The sequence below is a fragment of the Xiphophorus hellerii genome, chromosome 10 (genome assembly GCF_003331165.1).
Source record: "Xiphophorus hellerii strain 12219 chromosome 10, Xiphophorus_hellerii-4.1, whole genome shotgun sequence".
Classification (NCBI taxonomy): Eukaryota; Metazoa; Chordata; class Actinopteri; order Cyprinodontiformes; family Poeciliidae; genus Xiphophorus; species Xiphophorus hellerii.
In genome coordinates this window covers 5,353,987-5,371,367 of record NC_045681.1, presented here as the reverse complement: position 1 = coordinate 5,371,367, position 17,381 = coordinate 5,353,987, and the positions used below count along the sequence as shown (strand labels likewise).

Below are 17,381 nucleotides of genomic sequence, written 5' to 3'. Positions count from 1 at the left end.
CAAGATATTATTTTGTTTCAATAAAAGTTCTTAATTTTTTCCTAGTCACATCTTAAATTGTGCACATCCTTTTCCTTCTCCATCGATTCTTTTAAATGTTGTATTTGGTTTTGATAAATGCTCTGAGAGCAACCATTCCTTCTGTATGTTGCGGATGCGGCTAAAGAATTAGGCTGTAATTACTACCATAAAATTGGCTCAGTGTGCTGTGTGTAGGGATTAGAAATCAAAACATCTTCCACTGCAAGCTCCTGCAGAGTTTTTAATGAGATCTGGCTTGAGAAATACAGATTTCAATTAGTTTGGTTAAACCTGTCATCAAAAACAACTATGATGATTATTGTTTACTTAAATGCAAAACCAAATGGCTCACATCCCAGAGCCTGAATCACCAACAAAAATTGACAAAATTGTATTTGATATAGCTTACTTAGTAAATTGAGTATGTTGCTGACTAATTAATTCAATCAGATATATTTACATTCTAATTAATTCAACTTAAATCATACTGGTCCTATAAAAGTCTAAATTTTACATTATAAACTTACAAACAAAAAATGTATGAATTACAAGATAATATAAGGATCCATGCATATCTTCTATCTAATTTTGATATCTGATTTTCTAACTGGTAGTCAGCTTTCTTTTTAATATGGAAATTGTACATCTTGAATGTCATGTAATTTTAAAGTACATTTCTGTTTTTAGGGACACGTGAAATAAAAAAACAGCTGAATTGCATGATAGAAAATAACATTTTAAGCTTTTCGAGATGGGCATATAAATAATATATTTTTTTCGGTATTGACAACCCAGTGATTTTGATATAGATTGATACATAAAGCTAGTTTCAGCTACATTGTTTAAACGTTTTATTTAAAAAAAGAATAAGTAGAACTAGAATTTAGGTCAAAAACTGATTTGCATATTTGGATGTGGTGCCTGTTAAATTCATGAATCTTACATAAATATGCTCCAGATGAATTTTTGTGTCCTAAAATGTATGAGTATTGAGATGTAGCGGTCTCACATCTCCATGACAACCAGTGAAAACGGGCGTGAAGAGTTAGGTAATGTTCCAGGTTCCCAGCAGGGCGGTCTCGGGTTCACTTCCGCCCCCCTGTGGGTAAAGCAAACACCGCATGAGAGCTTGTATAGTGACACCAAGGTTAGTGATTAACCTTGCCTTCCCAGTCTCTCAGGACATACACGCAGAGACGTCGGACAGCGCTGTCACTGAGGCATGCTGCCGCTCGGCCGTCACATCCTACAACCACCACCACCACCATGGGCGAGTGCAATAACTGTACCCGGGAACGGGCTTTAACCGGGGAGGACGACGTGACTGTGGCGTTTCACAAAGTTGTTAGCCATGACAACCAGAGCCAGTTCTACAACCGCCAAGAAGAAGACGAGCATGGCGATGACGAGCAGACAGATGAAACAGTCCATCTACGAATTAACTATCTTAAGGATGAAGATGTTGAAGAGAAGCACCGGGCGAGAGGAAGCGAAAATGTGCTGGAAGGCGGCGAGAAGGAGTCGCTGTTGTGTGTGCTACCGGCGTTTTGCACGAGAGGCAAGGAGACCGCATCTTCCGAAGAAGGAAAACCACCTGAGGGTAAGTTAACTCCTAAAGTCCTAAACTTCGCTGTTGCTGTGATAAGTTTATGACGAAAAGAAGAGGCAGAGTTGAAAAGAAAAACCACCAATCAACGACTTCCTTCGTAGTTTTACGTTATACAACCGGGTTGCGTCATTTGTTAGTGCTGACAGTGTCACATTCTATTAGCAATGAATAGGAGCATTATTGCTGAGATAAAATCTCTACATGTGCCTAAAAGATTTTTTTTTTGTCCCCAAAAAAGGAATGATGTAAAATTAAGAAGGCTTACAGCAGCCTAGCAGGCAGAAAGGTCCCTCGCTTAGCAACCGAGCTGCTGTAAGCCTTAATTTTACATCATTCCTAAATAGGCTGGATGTATGGAAGCCCATTACTGCCACTGTAAAAACAACAATATAAAGCAAAACGGAAAAACAAGATTTGAATCGACTTGCAGTCACAATCACAACATAGTATAACTGAACATAGCTATGTCATAGTTATGAGATATATCGTAGCTATGAGCTAGCTATCCTATCACAGAGTTAGCTCATAGGTTTGATTTCCATCCATCCATCCATCCATCCATCTTCTTCCGCTTATCCGAGGTCGGGTCGCGGGGGTAGCAGCTTCAGAAGGGAGGCCCAGACTTCCCTCTCCCCAGCCACTTCTTCTAGCTCCTCCGGGGGAATCCCGAGGCGTTCCCAGGCCAGCCGAGAGACATAGTCCCTCCAGCGTGTCCTGGGTCTTCCCCGGGGCCTCCTCCCGGTGGGACGTGCCCGGAACACCTCACCAGGGAGGCGTCTAGGAGGCATCCTGACCAGATGCCCGAGCCACCTCAACTGGCTCCTCTCGATGTGAAGGAGCAGCGGCTCTACTCTGAGTCCCTCCCGGATGACTGAGCTTCTCACCCTATCTCTAAGGGAGAGCCCAGCCACCCTACGGAGAAAACCCATTTCGGCCGCTTGTATCCGCGATCTCGTTCTTTCGGTCATGACCCAAAGCTCATGACCATAGATGAGGGTGGGAACGTAGATCGACCGGTAAATCGAGAGCTTCGCTTTTTGGCTCAGCTCTCTCTTCACCACGACGGACCGGTACAGCGCCCGCTTGACAGCAGACGCTGCGCCAATCCGCCTGTCGATCTCCCGCTCCCTTCTTCCCCCATTCGTGAACAAGATCCCAAGATACTTAAACTCCTCCACTTGGGGCAGGACACCCCCCCTGACCCGGAGAAGGCACTCTACCCTTTTCCGGCTCAAGACCATGGCCTCGGATTTGGAGGCACTGATCCTCATCCCGGCCGCGTCACACTCGGCTGCGAACCGCTCCAGCGAGAGCTGCAGATCACGATCTGATGAAGCCAAAAGGACCACATCGTCTGCAAAAAGCAGAGATGAGATCCTAAGGCCACCAAATCGGATCCCCTCAACACCTTGGCTGCGCCTAGAAATTCTGTCCATGAAAGTGATGAACAGAATCGGTGACAAAGGGCAGCCCTGGCGGAGTCCAACTCTCACCGGAAACGAGCCCGACTTACTGCCGGCAATGCGGACCAGACTCTGACACCGGTCATACAGGGACCTGACAGCCCGTATCAAAGGGCCCGGTACCCCATACTCCCGGAGAACCCCCCACAGGGCTCCCCGAGGGACACGGTCGAACCCCTTCTCCAGGTCCACAAAACACATGTAGACTGGTTGGGCGAACTCCCATGCACCCTCCAGGACCCTGCCGAGGGTGTAGAGCTGGTCCAGCGTTCCACGACCAGGACGAAAACCACACTGCTCTTCCTGAATCCGAGGTTCGACTATCCGACGGACCCTCCTCTCCAGGACCCCTGAATAGACCTTGCCAGGGAGGCTTAAGAGTGTGACCCCTCTATAATTGGAGCACACCCTCCGGTCCCCCTTTTTGAACAGGGGGACCACCACCCCAGTCTGCCAATCCAGGGGAACTGCCCCCGATGTCCATGCGACATTGCAGAGTCGCGTCAACCAACACAACCCTACAACATCCAGAGCCTTAAGAAACTCCGGGCGGATCTCATCCACCCCCGGGGCCCTGCCACCGAGGAGCTTTTTAACCACCTCGGCGACCTCGTCCCCAGAGATTGGAGGTTTGATTTCGCTATATGAGATAGTATCAAGAATGCTATCTTATAATTATTAGAACTAACTCAATACTGAGTTAATTTTCTCATAATTTTGACTTTACTATTTCATGAAAAAGAGATATTGTCATAGTATTTATGTTATTGCTGTTTTGTAAATATGAGATACTAAGTCAACGTTATAAGTCATAATTGTGAAATTATGGTACTTGTATCATTACATTAATAAGTGTATTTTTTAATAATTTATTTATTTTTTATTTAATTTATGTATTTAAAAAGTGACAGTGCAGCATAAATGAACTGTAACTATATTATGTGTTCCGTCTTCAATTATGTGGTACTATTTTAAAATCAGGAGCTAGCTAAATAATCATTGTGTTATATGTTTGTAATTATATTGGCAGAAATGGGCTTCCATAAATGACTGTGCACTTTTACAGAAACAAGATTACCTCTGTATACCCATCCTACAACTTTTATTACTCTTGTAAAAAAACACATTACGAATGTTGATGAAGACATCATACTTAAGCAACAGTGCCAAACTGACTGTGTTTTGTTTATTCAGCTTCTATAAGAAAGAGCCCATTTATTAGAGCTATGAAAGGGTTTTCCCCATTTGTGTTTCCTTGATTTTATTGGAGTGACTAAGTTCTTTAGAGTGATACTGTACTCTATTTGTTCTATCCCTTAGGTAGCAAACGTTGCACTAAGTTTAGAGTGCTGGTCTTGCTGAGTGTTTAAAGTCAGCATGGTGTAATCAAAATTAAGTTTTTATACCATAAATCTCACCAATTAAAAAAAAAAAATTATACATAAAAAATTAGTACTGTAAAAATGGATAAGCTCCAAAACCTGTGTAAGAATATTGGAAATATTACAAAGAGAATCTGTGGTATATTGAAGCGCAGGTATACATATTTTTTAGGTTGGAAAAATAATTGTAAAGAGTGATGATGAAAAACTGTAGAAGTTGTGTGATGTGGAAAAAAACCATTGGGACTGTCTCACAACCCACTGTTCACAATATAATAGATAGATAATGACAGAGATAGGTTTGCTACACTGCAAGAAACATTTACTTTAAAAAATCGCTCTAGTTTTAACAGCTTAAGAATAAAATTAGATCATTTTTGAACAGAAATGAGATAAAATCTCTACATGTGCCTAAATTTTTTTTTTTGTCCCCAAGCGTTACAACATAAAAAAACATTTTCAGTTTATTTGAAATAAACCTTTCAAGCAATAAAAACCTTTCTCCAGTTTATAAACCCATATTTGCACATCTAAGAAGACAATAAGAGGATGTGTTTTTTGTTTCCCCTTTCAAATAAGGAGTTGCAAGACGACACCAAAACCACAGTTTTGCAGATTTTGCACAGCATGGCATTCTTTTGTAATTTTCTCCATGTCACGTTTTTTTTCAAAGCAGAGTTTTAAACATTGGAAATGTCCAGCATACAGAGTTAGAAAAGCAAGCACACCTAAGTAAAATGGCTAGAGCAAAGAAAGATGTCTGTATATTCCCAGACTGAAATCTAATCTCTGCAAACATATCAGTTTGTTGCTCTCCAGACAGCTTGTACAAACATTCCACCACAGTGTTTGTTTGGTGGATCTATGGTGCCCCAAAGAGTTCAGAAAAACAGACAGAGCTCCTCTGCCTTGGTTAGATGTTATATTGTGAATACAATATGTAATTTTTTTTTAACTCTTTGCATCCTCTTTGGCTAATTATTTATATTTCCGCTCTTTGTATTCATATTTGACTAATTTGTTTTTGCAATGGTTTCTTTTCTTTTCCCTACACCCAGAGCAACCAAAGAAATGTCCTGGCCTGGGTCTGTTCTATGCTTTCCTGGCTACAGTTTTCTTCTCCATCATCGCCCTGCTGGTGAAAACCATTGAGGGAGTCCACGCCATTGAGATCAGCGCCATTCGGTGCTTCTTCCAGATGCTCTTTGTCATACCGTTACTCATCTACCACAAGTAAGCAGAAGATCAACTTTTACTCCGTGTTTTTAGAAAAATAGCCTCAGAAAAACATTGTGAGACAAATATCATTACATTGTTAATGGGAAGTAATGTGGGGAAATCTAAGTTTTTAAAAGCTTAAGAATGATCACCTTTAAAAGCCATTGTTGATTTAGTTTTTAAAACAAGGCCTACATTTGTTTAGCAAATTACAATGCCTTGAAAAATTATTCTTACTTCATAATTTGTTCATAGATTGGAACCACATTTTGTTCCCCTCACTGGAACCTGTTTAGAATGTTCAGGCTAGTTAGCTTTTCTATAGTGGTAAATTGTTTCTCTGCCATTAGCACATTGAGCAGCACGTACATGAGCTTGATTGGCAGTGCTAAGAGCTTCCTCCTGGCTCTGATTGGTTGTTTCTGACTGGTAGCAGTTCATTTCTCCAGATGGCTGTAGGACCACAGGGAGACGGCAGAGAAGCTTGGTTTTTCTTTGTATTTTTTCTCACTCGTTATTGGTCTCAAATTATACTGCATACCACAAAAGACTTAGAGTTGGAATTGCAGCACTAAGTGTTGATCCAGTGAAGCTGACTTACAATGCACAGCATACATTTTAAATTTTTAACTGTACAATATTGTGGAGACCATGTATAATCTTCCATGTATTTTGCAGTTGTGCTCTTTTTTCTGTTGGTTTATCACATCAAATCCCGGTGAAATACTATAAAGTTTGTTGTTTTAATGTGACAAAATGTATAAACGTGTATGTGGTATAAATACTTCTGCCAGGCAGTGAATCTCCGTCATAGGAAAGTGATTAAAAAAAACGACAGATGGCATAAATTTAAACTACTTTTTTAAATTAAACAAAACAACTTAAATCTGAAGTCTGCAAGTACTATTCCCTTTTCCCTCATATATTTTTTAATCAGTCCATCCTTTCATTCCCTACATTGGTTTTTCATTCATAATCATCTTCCATCTCATCAGCTGAACATCCATGCATCTCTGTCAATTCTGCCATTCCTAGTGTTATCACTTTCTCCAGCCACCATGCTTGAATCCATCCATCTTTTCCAGGTGTTTTTTCTACTTCTTGTATCACTAAATCTACTCAGCCATTCTTTCAGTCATGCATTCATCCATCATCCTGGTCTATCTCCTCCTTCAGGACAGGTTTCCTTGGTCCCCGAGATAAACGTATTTATTTGGTGCTTCGGGGTTTCCTCGGCTCCAATGCAATGATCCTTCTCTACTATGCAGTTCAGCAGATGCCGCTGGCAGACGCCACTGTCATCATGTTCAGGTGAGTGCTGTTAAAATCCTAACTGCATTAAATAAATAAAAAAAGTATATATAAAGTTTCACTTAAAAATCAAAGTTCTGCTGTTGTGTTTCTTATTTATCCATGAAATACTTGCAACTAATTCCATCAGCAATCCAGTCTTTACCTCGCTCCTGGCTTGGTTATTCCTCAAAGAGAGATGTACAATCTGGGATTGTGTGTTCACTGTGTTCACCCTCACCGGAGTCATCCTCATCGCTCGCCCGCCGTTCCTCTTCGGCGAGCATCTCAGCGGCATCGAAGGCAACTACACTAAGCATGTCAAGGGAACTTTGGCTGCCTTCGGAGGTGATGAAATTAATACTTTGGTTGACTCATTTATATCTGGTGGATTTTTGCTCACACTTATGGTCACATAAGTCACACTTAGGGTAATATCCAACCTGTTTACCACTTCTATTCTCCATAGTGACTTTCTTCCCTTTTTTCTTCCACCAGCACAAGCAGCAGCATAGGATAAAAAGAGACGTTTGGTATTTGATTCACACTTTGACAAATGTTCCAGTGAAATTATCTCATCAGGTCTTGGTTGATTATCTTCTTGAGTCACAGAAATGTGTTACTTTGTACCACAAGTAACTCTAGAGCAGTTCCGGGATCTGTTTTCAGTTTCTTTCCTTCTCTTTTCCCCTTTAGAGAGCAAACCCTGCATTCAAACCGAAAAAACACAAGTGTAGCATTGTAGAGACAAAGACCCATTATGTTAACTAAAATAGGCTTCTGGGCTCACGTTGGCCTCAATGGGAGCCTCAGTTCTGTTAGTGCACCTGTGTTTTTGGGGTTTTCTGGAAGTGGAAGTATTGCCTTTTGTAGGACTGACAAGCGGATGGACGCTTGATTCATATCCAAGCTGCAGTTATACCTGTTGCTTATGCACCCATTTCTATCGTAGTTTTTTCCTTCCAATCAACTTTCCATTAATATGTTTGTGATTGTTTAGGCCATAACAAAACATACTTGTATTACTAATTCTTTATTTTAAACTGGTGTATTTTACAGCATAAGGATTATTTTCTCTCAGACGTGTACTCAAAACCTTTTTTCTTATAGGTGCAATTGCAGCTGCTTTCACTTTTGTCATTCTGCGAAAAATGGGGAAGAGCGTCCATTACTACCTCTCCGTGTGGTACTACGCCGTCATCGGCCTTCTCGAGTGCATTATCACCACATCCGTCCTGGGCGAGTGGAATCTCCCGTTCTGTGGTCGAGATCGCTGGATGTTGATGCTTATTGCTGTTCTGGGCATCGCTGGCCAGACCTTCCTCACTAAGGCGCTGCAGAATGAGAAGGCCGGACCCGTGTCCCTGATGAGGACGGTGGACGTGGTGCTGGCCTTTTTCTTCCAGTTTGTTTTCTTTCATCGTGCGCCGACCTGGTGGAGCCTTGGGGGGGCGCTGTGTGTCGTGTTGAGCACCAGCGGAGTTGCACTTAGGAAGTGGTATAACAGCTCCTGCAAGAGCTGAGAGAAGGAATGCAGAAGTTTGCTTATACTCATCACCTCCCCTTTATGAGAATTGCTATGTTTCTTTGTCTTTTGGGTGGTCTGTATTATTATTATTATTTTTATTTTATTTTTTGTGGAAGGGGGAAGACCATTCCAGAAGCTTAATGTTAGTTCAATGTTTGAACTTTTGGAACATTTGGTTATATTAAAAGTGTCAATATATGTAGTTGTTGACATTGATTAATTTGGTTACCCCCCACCACACTTGACAGTTGGTATATTATTTTTAGGTTTGAAGATCTTACCATGGGCCTTAATTTCTGGTTTGTTCTTTTTTACAAGCTTATAGGTTTTTTTTTACCTATCAGAGGTTTAAAGTTTGGGTTAGGTGGTTGAAACTTTGGTAGTATTGGACTTTACAACGAGACAATAATGCTCAACAAACATCAGAACATCAGAAATAAATAAAGGTGGCTTGCATTCAGTTTCTGAAATAACCTGGTCACGGTGTGCAAAAATGAATTGACAATACTTACAAGCCGTAGAACCAGGCAGAAATTGGGCTCAAAACCTCATTTGAAAATGACTACCGTAGTTTTATATACTGTACAGTTATGCTTAGAAAAGGAAAAGTTCAGAAATTGTAACTAAAAGTCCAAAATTGATGTTCATGCTTATGTTGTGTGTATGCAAACTTCTGACCAACATTTTGCTATTTTACTTTATAGTTTTCCTTTTTTAACTTTCATGTATTTTTTAAAATTTACTTTGTACTTTGAATGCAAACATGAAGAGATGCAGACCACATTAACAGGATCGCGTATGATAAATTAAAATTCAGAAGCAATTTGAATATATTTATGCATGTTGATTTCAAAAGTCAACCTGTGTAGACTTTAAAAGCACAGTATTGTGTGCTTTTATTTTGCTTAAAATAATATCGGCAGGGAATGAGAATAAGAAAAGTCTTTAAAAGCTGTATCCTGCTTCCTTGAAGCCTTCCTGAATGAACTGAGAAGTTCTAAAAGTCTGGTTGAGTGAAACCGTTTAAAAAAATGCCCTCTGTCGTATTTTTCTCTAACTTGTACAGAAGCTCCAAATATAGACTGGGACCATTTTTGTTGAATCACATTACTTAGAAAAATACTAACTTTCATTTTAAAGCGATTTGCACTAGGTGCTACTGAATAGTTAATCAAATACTATATATATATTAAAATTTTTTCCCTTTGAAACTGGGTTATTTATGAGCATTGGCTAAAAACTATATCCTGAAAACAGGGTTGCTCTCCCTGAGGGGTTTAAAATATTTTCTTAAGTATGCACAGATTATAATTACATATTAATTATACCCAGTTATTTTTTCCATTACTGTAGTGTATGTAAAGTGTCATTATGTAGGGAAATTGTGCAAATAAATATATAGTCGTAATCATAAGACGGCAACATTTTAGTTCTGTTGGCACCTCTATTAAAGGTGTCTAAAATACCTTAAAATAAATTCATCATTCATTAATGTTGGTCATTTTACACTTGGTATCAAATCTTTCATTTGAATGAATGTATTCAATTTCTTTCTGAGAAAAACATCATACAGCATGGAATACATTTGCTCTACTTGAATTATATATATATATTTAGAAACATCTATTTAAGGTTGGATTTTGTTCCCTATGTAATAAAATGAACTGAGGTAAAATTAGTTTTTCTACCATTTTCAGGGGGAGATTTTGCTATTTAACAATAAAACATTAATTTATTTAAAGGCTTTTTTACATCTTTACCAGCAGTGGCAATACGATGAAATTACCCTGTAATCTGCCTGTAGAATATCTTTTTAAGTGAGATACTTTTCAGGTCATACTGATTTTTAATCATCAGCATATATCTCAGGTCTCTCAGCTAGCACTTTAAGATCATCTAATAATCTATGCAAAACTGAAGTGGCTCAGATGTTTTGTTTAGATTTTTCTTCTCAGATAAAATAATCCACTCTAAACATGGCACTACATCTTCAGCTTTGCAACTTTTGCAACTCAATGGAGTTTTGTTTAAAGAGCTCCATTAGAAGCATCATTGCTTCTAATGATGTAATGCTGCGGAAAAGGAAATTATTTAATTAGTAAAACAAAACTTTCTTGGTTTTGTCTTTACTTAAAATAAAAATAACAAAATCAGTTCATTTTAAAACTGACTCAGGGTCTGAAATGTACATGACATTTGACTGACCTCGAACACTTAAGTTAGTTCATTTGCCATCGGTCTATTTAGATGGTTAAAAATACTTGATACACCGTTTTCTTTTAAGTGTATCTAAACAGCAGCGCTAAAAGCCAATATGTTTACTTAAATGGATTGTAAAAAGTTGCCTTGTGCATCTGTGGAGAAATGTCCGTTCTTATCCATAAGCCTTATTCTTAACGCACAGTTTGTTATGCAGTACTATAGGTATAAGTGTCTCAGCACAGCTTTAATCTTTTATTTGACAGAGTTTAATCTGGAATAGTGTAAAAATGAGATGATGAGATTAGTGATACTTCGCTGCTATTTAATATCCTGAAATTTCTTCGTCAACATTTGTTTTTGCTGTTTTTTTTATAAACTTTATGTACATGTTAGACCTGTTAGGTCCAGCACATATGTACAGGTTAAATTGGTCTCTTTATACAGTAAATCCTATCACAAGTCTTTGAAATCAGAGTTTACACAGTTCAGCTTTATTAAAGTCTTTATTTCCCATGTGCCTTTTCAAAGAAGGAAAATTTAAAAAATGTGTATGTAAGATGCGTGTTGCATGTGGTCACTATAACAAGCAAAGCACCTCACTTTATGCAAGTAGAAAACCCTGTATTAGAGTGACTCAAGAGTTATCTGATTGTTGTTTAATTTGCTGTGGTTTTCTATAATTACATGTAATATTAAATTGGAACATTTTAGTTAATTATGACCCTCTTTAAATTGCTGCCTAAACAACAACTGGTATATACAATTTTAGAAAAGCGAAAAGTTTTAGTAAAATGTTAGAAAATTCACTGGACTTGTAAACCCAGTAATGCAGTACTTAGGGTATTTTATACACAGCTTTAAAACCTTTTACTATTTCTGTATGTAAACCAACATTTGTTTGAGATGTATACATTTCTTCCTAGTGGTAGATTACTTTTAGTATATCATATTTTCATAATAAACTTTTTAAATTCCGAAGTCACACTGTGTGGGGATTTCATTTGCAATATTTTAATACAGAAAAATCTATTAAAACTCATTGTCTCATTTACAAGATAGATCTGTTACATAAGCAACAAATGACAAAAACAATAATAACACAATCTACAATACTTTACCCTTCTAAAGAATAATACTATGCATTTCCAGCAGAAAGATTCTTACTTAAAACCCAAACGGCCCATATTAAAAACCACTACTGGTATTCTTACAAATACCAGTTGTATTTGTAAGACTAATTAATGTGTTTCAATTAATACTTTGGCATTTTTTGCATCTTTGCTACATGTATCACTGACTGAAATTTGTACCAGTATTTTTTTAAAAGGTTTTGTTGGCTCTAGTGGCCTTTATTTGAAAGTAGTTCGACAGGGAACAGGGTAATGAGAGAGGGGGAAGACATGCGGCAAATGTCGCCAGGCCGGGAGCCCAACCTGCGACCACCGGCACGAGGACTAAGGCCTCAATACGTGGGTTGTGCTTTGCCCCTGTGCCACCACAACACCCATGAAATTTGTACCTGTATTAATATTATATTGTTCCTAAAGACTTCAGCAGCAATAAAAGCTTTTGCACTCAAAAGTTATTATTTTCATAACAATTTTTGAAACCAAATTGTGTACTTTCCATATTTGTACAGTTCCTCGAACGTATTTATTTTGTTTGGCGGCTGAAGTTTAATACATGCCAGAAAGAGGTGGCAACAGGTGGGGCTGGTGGAACAAATGTTGTTGTATGAGTAAAATTATTATGATGCTAGTGGCTCTGGCTTTGAAAGATTGGGATGAACTAAATGTAGCAGTCAGAAGAGTTGAGGATTTATCACCTAGATGGATAGAATCAAGGACACATTGAAGCAAAAACTCTCGCAATTGGGATGTCACAAAGAGCATTTTTCAGATTACTGAAGATGATTGAAAAGACTTGGCGTGGGGGAAAAAACCTCCTGGCCAAGGTTTTCACAATCTCTTTAAGAAATGCTATTTATTATTTCCCAACAAATTCTCTGAAAGGAATTTGAAAAGTCGTGCTTCACTGCAGTAAACCTTTTCAACATCAGTGAAACTTGTGGAAAACATTTGAACTCCATGGAGCTCTTGTCTGCACTCAGAGCAGCCTGGCCCTAACAACTGAGTCAGTAAATGACAGCTGGACAAAAACTGGGCTAAAACAGGCTATTTCCAGAGACTAAACAGGCAGAAATGGATGACATTGTTCTGAATGTAGCATTGTAGGTTGCATTACTGGTCATGTGCACGTTTTCACAGTCTTCCATACCATAAACATAATTTTTCAAAATATGTTTAAATAAAGTATGCAGGCTGTTGTAGGGTCTCCTAAATTGTTCTTGTTATTGTGAGTGGAATTCGCAATCACAAGAAAATATGGAAAATATTTTAATATGGGTGATGATTTGTTATATCAAAGCAAAAGATCACCTCTTGACTGGTGTATTCAAAGGCCAACTTTCTTTGAGAAAAAATTTCACACAAAAAAAATGTTGATTACAACGTATAGTACATTCTGGATTTCTTCACTTACAATAAGAAGCTGCAGTTAGTTTGACCGTAAGATCAGTGTTTTCTTTATGAATATGTAATGAGAGTTTTCAGACAGCAGGGGGCAGGAACGATAAAAGCAAAGACCTGTCTGCTTTGAATTGTGACTGTTATGGTCACACTTCAAACACTGATGTCTCAAATGGTTAACTGCCACTAAAGTAGACACATGGTTTTCTAACGTAAGAGCGTTCTGGCTACAGATGCAATATGGAAAAGCGGGCCTTTTTGATTAAATTATGTAGGTGATTGAAAGGTGAGGTCATAAAAGTATATTCTACATATGAGGAAATAAATTCAGATGTGAATAAATGAGTAAAAAGTAGATTTAATTTTTGAGCCAAAAACAAACAATGTTCTACTTCATCTTAATATTCACAAAAAAATGTATTTGCAATATTGTGGTTTCAGGCCATTGCTCCTCTCTGTGCACCAGAGCAATTAGGTGAGGAAAAAAACCAAACTCTTAAACAAGTGAATCATATTTTCTCCAGTCTTTTCATTTATAGTCTTTATGGAAACATAACTATTCAGAAAATTACTTTTTTACTAGTAAACATATTCATCTTTTCAACCTTTCCACATTTTGTCACATTAGAACAGCACAAATACATTACAAACCAAAATGTGTTTTTAAAATAGTGTGCAATAAATTGACACAAAGCATCCATCCCTCATCAACACCTGCTTGTCCTTTCAGGGTGAAAGGCAGCAGTCATTGGGTAAGAGATGGGGCACACCCTGGATGGGTCACCAGGCTGACAAAGGGCAACTCAGAGACACACAGGACTAACAACAAAACACATACAAAAAGACAATTTAGAGAAATCAATCAAGAGTTATGTTTTAGTACTGTGGGAGGAAGCCAGATTACCCAGTGAGAACCCACGCATAAACTGAGAGAACAAGCTTCATGAAAAAAAAAAACAGGCTGTGATTCAAACCCAGGACTTTCTTACTATAAGGCAACAGCATTATAAAGGCCAAACAACACAGCAACAGTAAGTTGGGGATAAAGTTATGGAACAGTTGAAAGCTTGGTTCAGTCCTTTATCCAACAATAGAAAGAGTACGGCATGACTGCAAACTAACCAAATCAGAGGGTTACCTTTCAGCAGGACAACAGCCCTGAATATTTAGCCAGAAGTACAATGAAATGGCACGGATTAAAGCATGTTTGTGTGTTAGAATGGCGCAGTCAATGTCCAGACATACATAATTGATTTAATGTGATAAGACTTGGAAGCTGGTGTTCAATCTGCTCTCGATCCAACCTTCCAGCAAAGACTTACGACTATAAAGCAATGAAAGGTGTGTAAAGTATTCACTCACATGCGATGAATACAAAGACGTACCACACTTTTCAGATTTTTATTCTATTTTAGGAAAAGTTTTTCACTTTATTATTATTGTTCTTTCTGTTGGTCCATAACATTCCATGAAAAGTCATTATGATATATCAGTCAAAGTTTTTCATTAAAACACTAGATATTAAAGATTGTAATAATTATGATTCTGTATCTCTTTTCAACTTTTTCTTTTTCATGCTTTGAGACAAAAGGCAAACAATAATACCCTTGTTAATGCATCTGTTTCTGTTTACAGCTTAATCTGAATATCTATAAAATAATGAGTCAGGCAGTTATTAACACCTACCTAAACCTAGCGGTTTCAGGAATAGCCTTATCTTAACGTTTGACTAATTTTTATGGCCAACATTTTAAAACGCTTTGAGCAATTTTTCTTGCAATTAGATTAGTTCTGTCAAAGCAGTAAACTTTAACCCTGAAAAAAATATAGCTTAATTTCTGTGTGGAGCATGTCCAAACAGACTCCTTTGTAAGTGTCTGTCCCCACGGTTACACAGAGAAAAGGGCAGGAATGAGACTCAGCTGTTGTGTTTAATGTCATCACTGAAAATTTTATTGTTATTGTTTTGTAGGAGTCATCCACAATGACCCCGTGCTTCCAATAACTCATCACCCAGTGCATTACATTTCTAACAGTTATTAAACTGTAAAGAAGTGTATCATTGTTAGGTTATTCAAAATACTTTTCTAATTACAGAGATAAATTAAAATGGTTTATCTGATTGTTCAAATGCATGTTTTACAACAAAACCTATATTTTAAGAATACAAAAACAAACTAAACTTGTTTTTATATGCTTTTTCGTATTGATTTTACTCAGACACATGCAATCTGTGTTTTTCTTTTGAAACAAGTCTGAATTTGTCTCCTTGAGCCCACAGGCCAAACAGAAATTATCTGATTCCAATCATTTTTGTGTTATCTTATATTTTCTGAGACGCATCAAACCCTCAGAGTGAAAGCAGAACTTTTTGTTAGCTTTAAATCTGATAACTTCACTTTCTGTTTGCACACCTTAACCATCAATCATCTTGCCAAGATACACAGCAGCTTATCCTTTGCAACATCCCAGTGTAAGTTAGCAGTGTTATTAGACTTTAATGGAGTCCCATAAAAATGTCCTAGAACTTTAGATGCACCTTATCTAGTTTCAGGAACATGCATATAAACTGTTATGTCAAAAGAAAGAGATGTGAAAAACATCTGGTGAGTATCAGTAAATAAGTGTAAGTAAGTTGTGGTAGGCTGTGTGAAAAAAAAAAATCCTAGATAGTGTGAGAAGTCCCCCCCACCCCCTTTCATTTTTTAATCAGGAAAGGGGGATTCCCGAAGGTTTGCATGTGTCTGGGTGGAGGAGAGTTTGGGGGACTGGATGGGCTTCACATTCCTGTTGGATGGCATCAGACTTCCCATCAGAGGAGCGGGAGCAATTTGGAAAACAGGCCCCCATTTTCCAAAGCTGAAATATAAGAAATAGAGCTGAAATAGAGCAATAAAAGTACTAATATTCTTATTGGTCATTTGCCATTTTCATACAAATTATTTGCAGTTCAGGTTCATCTGTCAGTTTAGAGGAAATATGGCCAATTTGGTGGTTATGAGTTACACTCAGTGTTCTAGACAGTGGATGACACAGGACAGCTGTGGCTAACCCTTAAGCTTTTATTTGCATTACTGCAAATGAGCTCTGCAGTAAAAAAGAAAAAATTATTGATGACAGAGGGAACAATGTATAGGGCATGATGGATATGAAGTGAACGACTGCATACGATGAGGATGGTTGCCAGACATTCCAATGCAGTGACACACACTCACACACGGCGGGCTTCTACAGAACCACGGCCATTGTCCTTCCGTCTGCTGGTTCATGCTGCTAAACAGAGGCAAGACAAAACTGTTTTGAAGTGCTGTGGGAAACATTTCAATTACTCCTATAACATACTATGAGCGCAAAATGAGTTGGAAAATGAATGGATTTTAAAATTAATTTCTACATCAATTTTAAGGTGCTTTATTATTATTATTATTATTATTATTATTGTTGTTGTTGTTGTTGTTTAAAAGGTATGAATGGCATTATTCCCTTTATCTCTTTTGTATTAAACCCAGAAACCCAGTCTCCTGGTTTTAAGACAAATGAAAAGCAGGACAAGTCTTACTTTTACTAATACTTCAGTATCAATAATTTATTTATTATAGCAACTGAAGTGTGTACAGACAGTTCCTTAAAGGGATAGTTGAAATTCTTACAGTAGAATTCTATTAAAAATTCATTAGCAACAAGTGTATTTTAGCAGCAGTGCATAACTTTAGCACTTTATAGAGTGTTATATTGATAAAACTTTACTGAAGGCTGAAAAAAATTTGACTTCTGCTGTAAACAGAAACTCCAGTCTGAAAAAAATAAAAACAATGAGTTAATTTTATGAATTTTAAAACGATGTCATATTAACATTGTATTTTTAAATGTTAAATCTCTACCTCATCCTGTGACACGTCAATGTTTTGGGGGCTTAAATGACAGCAGGGGGGCCCTGGCAGCCGTTTATGACCTGGGCTGGCTCTGCGAAGAATCACCGTCTCATCTTTTACACCAGCTGACTGAATCCTCCTTTAAACCTTAAAACGTCCAGACAGCCCTTTTTGTGTGTACCAGCCAGTTAGTGATTAGTTTTTCAAAGAAAATTCTGAATTTTCCAACACTTCGGTGAGCACTTGAATGCACCACAGAGGATAGCAG

At 38.0% G+C, this 17,381-nt stretch overlaps 1 protein-coding gene and 1 long non-coding RNA gene across 2 annotated transcripts; one reads left to right on the top strand and one right to left on the bottom strand.

The window, feature by feature from the left end:
• Positions 1–248: 248 nt before the first annotated feature.
• On the bottom strand, positions 249–1,315 carry LOC116727286 (uncharacterized). Its single transcript, XR_004340779.1, has 2 exons — positions 1,210–1,315; positions 249–1,120 (listed from the first exon to the last, which is right to left on the bottom strand). It is a non-coding gene; the product is annotated as an uncharacterized LOC116727286 (long non-coding RNA).
• slc35g1 (solute carrier family 35 member G1) lies at positions 1,129–11,695 on the top strand. The gene is made up of 5 exons (XM_032574628.1): positions 1,129–1,621; positions 5,534–5,708; positions 6,870–7,004; positions 7,135–7,331; positions 8,094–11,695. Exons 1-5 carry the CDS (start codon positions 1,288–1,290, stop codon positions 8,504–8,506), a joined length of 1,254 nt encoding a protein of 417 aa, XP_032430519.1. The 5' UTR covers positions 1,129–1,287; the 3' UTR covers positions 8,507–11,695.
• The last annotated feature ends 5,686 nt before the right edge of the window (positions 11,696–17,381 follow it).